The sequence below is a fragment of the Mizuhopecten yessoensis genome, unplaced genomic scaffold (genome assembly GCF_002113885.1).
Source record: "Mizuhopecten yessoensis strain PY_sf001 unplaced genomic scaffold, ASM211388v2 hete_36103980, whole genome shotgun sequence".
Taxonomy (NCBI): Eukaryota; Metazoa; Mollusca; class Bivalvia; order Pectinida; family Pectinidae; genus Mizuhopecten; species Mizuhopecten yessoensis.
The window spans coordinates 1-2,729 of record NW_018483968.1 but is presented as its reverse complement, the minus strand read 5'-3'; the positions used below and the strand labels follow the sequence as shown (position 1 = coordinate 2,729).

Below are 2,729 nucleotides of genomic sequence, written 5' to 3'. Positions count from 1 at the left end.
GTCGACAGTTTATGGTCAAAGTTAACCATGACTTAAGACTTGTAAGCTGTGTCCTCGATCAGTGTTACCTGTATTCCTCCATGGATTTGCTATAGAAATGATGACAACAGGTGGTACAAACATCTACCCGTTCAAGGCCCCTACCTTAAGCTCCTGATTTTGGAAGGATTTGTGATTGCTGCCACCTCGATTCTTACTGTTGTCTTTTCATATCTACTTTGAGCATTGATTTGGCTATATGCGTTGACGCCAGGTTCTGAGTTTCCTAAATTGTTTTACATGAATGATTGCAAGCAGAGAATCGTCACTTTGTGTTTTTTTATTGTTATTTTTAGTTTAATTTCATACGGGTCCATTAATATAAATCTTAACTCGTTTCATACTTATAATGAAATGGACACATGTGCTTACTTTATTAAATATGTTTTACATTTCTTTTTACAGAGGCTAGAGAATTGAATACTTATATAATAGTAAATTATCAAAACAGATACCAGACCGAACTTCCTGCTCTACAGACAAAGTTTGACGAAGCCGCGCTAGCATGCAAAGCGCAAATCAACAAAACTATTCATACCTGTCTGGCCTGTATAGGAAGGTATGTATATATGAAACGTACTATTTAAGTCTTTCACTTACATAATGAATGGTGGACGTTTCCAACCCACTTTATGCGTAAACAGTATCTTATATACATATATTAGTGTGTTCGCTTTGTTAAAGTATCTGTAGTCGCATTCTGCATACGGTTATATAGTTCCTCCTGGTTTTACCCTTCGTTGCCTTCGAGTTTTAATTCCATCCTTATACACCATGGTATACGTTACTATCGACATCTTTTATTTCTCTTATTACAGGAACCCCAATTCTGACCATTCACCGGACAGTTTTGGATATGATAAAGTGATTTTAGGTGTTATCCCAGCCGTTAGTGATTTGGACAATTTCGGAAATGGAGTTAAAGTTGCTTTGGAAAAGGATCCAACTTTTTTTACGGAAACATTTCCAGAAACAGTCGACAAAATTGGAAAAGAGATCGATATATTTGTCACAGGCACTATTCCAAAAACTGTCAAGAACATTGGCAAAGAGATTGATAATTTTTTCACTGGTAGACTACCAGCTACAACTGAAACTGTAGGAAAGCGTTTGGACAAATTCTTCACCAGTACAATACCGAATTTAGGGAAAACAATTGGTAAAGACTTCAAAAGATTTGGTAACGCCATTAAAGGTAATTATGCAATTCCGGATTATTTCTTTTGATTATTTTAATTTATCTTTTTAGTTAAAAAGTTAATGTTCTTAGAATGTTCCTTGTTTTTTATGAATAATTGTTTTTTGTCAAGTTCTGTGAATAATTGTAATATAAAATATAAAAATATTGGTCAGGATGCAAAATATTTTACGCTTCCGATTGATGAACATATCATTGAACTTTCAGAACACAGTGTGGTATTGTGTCATTTCATGAATAATTTATTAATTTGATAGAATAGAACAATATACTATAGAATATAAGCGTTCTCACTAATATGTAAATATGGTTAATGTTGTTCTGTTATTTTTCAACAAATGTTCACGTATCTGCAGGTTTATTCGGACTCAGAAGGAGAAGAGCAACATCAGGGTGTCCTTCCTGCGACTTAATCGACACAGCAAAGAAAACCGCGAAAGAAATTTGGAGGGATGGTAAGTATCCCAAAATTCTTTATTGAATGCATGAAAACTAAATGATTGTGTTAGTATGATGCTATCGAAATTACCCTTTTCGAGGTCACAGTTTTGGTTAAGAATACATGTTTCCTTGCTTTGATATGCATCTAGTTTTGAAAAAAGCTAAACGAAAAGAAATGTGAATAAAATATGTTCTCAGTAACACCGAAACAGCAGTAACATGAAATGTTCTTGTTTTCTCTTCACAATCAGTCTGCGGCGATACCGTGTACAACATCTTTAAAAATAAATATACCAATATGGTAAACATATTCCAGTGGCTGAAGGATGGAAATATAATCGTTACCCAGGTAAGTGCATGGATAGGTACTGGCCGCTGATCGGTGGTTTTTCTCCGGGTACTCAGGCTTTCCTTTACCACCAGAACCTGGCACTTCTCTAAATGACCATAGCTGTTAAATGGACATAGGCAGAAACGAACCAAACAAGCACTGACATAATTATAATACAGTTCAAAAGATAAAAGAAGAGCTACCAAGAAGTTTTTACATATCTGATAAATGTTGTATAATATGATGGAATAGACACTTTGATGTAGCCATATTTGGAATAAATTTACGAAATGTGATATATTTTTAAGTTATGAATTACCCATTGCAGCTTTTTATGTAAAATGTTAATCACTAAATTTCGTGTAGTTTTCGATAAATACGAAAGCACAATAATTATCACATAACCATGCTTTTAAATTGAGAAAGGATTTCAGATACGGTGGCCGATATAACAGGCTACGTGAAAACATACATCCGATTTCGTTCACCTCGATAACTAGTATGATATGTTACCTTTGGTTGCTATGTATGTGCTTGTTTCAGTGTAATGTGTCTTGGTAGTTATCACATATTGAACCGCAAACATATGGACCACCCAGCAAAATTCGCTTCCTTTTCAGAAAATAATTCCAAATTTAATTTAATTAGTGATGGGTTTTTTTCTAATACCGAACGATATATTATTCGCTAATTACCCAAGATGATGTTTAAAAAAAAAAA

General features: G+C 34.1%; 1 protein-coding gene across 1 annotated transcript; it reads left to right on the top strand.

Annotated features, from left to right (window-relative positions):
- Positions 1–444: 444 nt before the first annotated feature.
- On the top strand, positions 445–2,027 carry LOC110444355 (the record flags this gene model as incomplete). Its single annotated transcript, XM_021488739.1, has 4 exons — positions 445–598; positions 858–1,234; positions 1,594–1,692; positions 1,930–2,027. Coding segments are annotated over 4 exons (728 nt in total), but the record flags the coding sequence as incomplete, so codon positions are not given.
- Between the last annotated feature and the right edge of the window lie 702 nt (positions 2,028–2,729).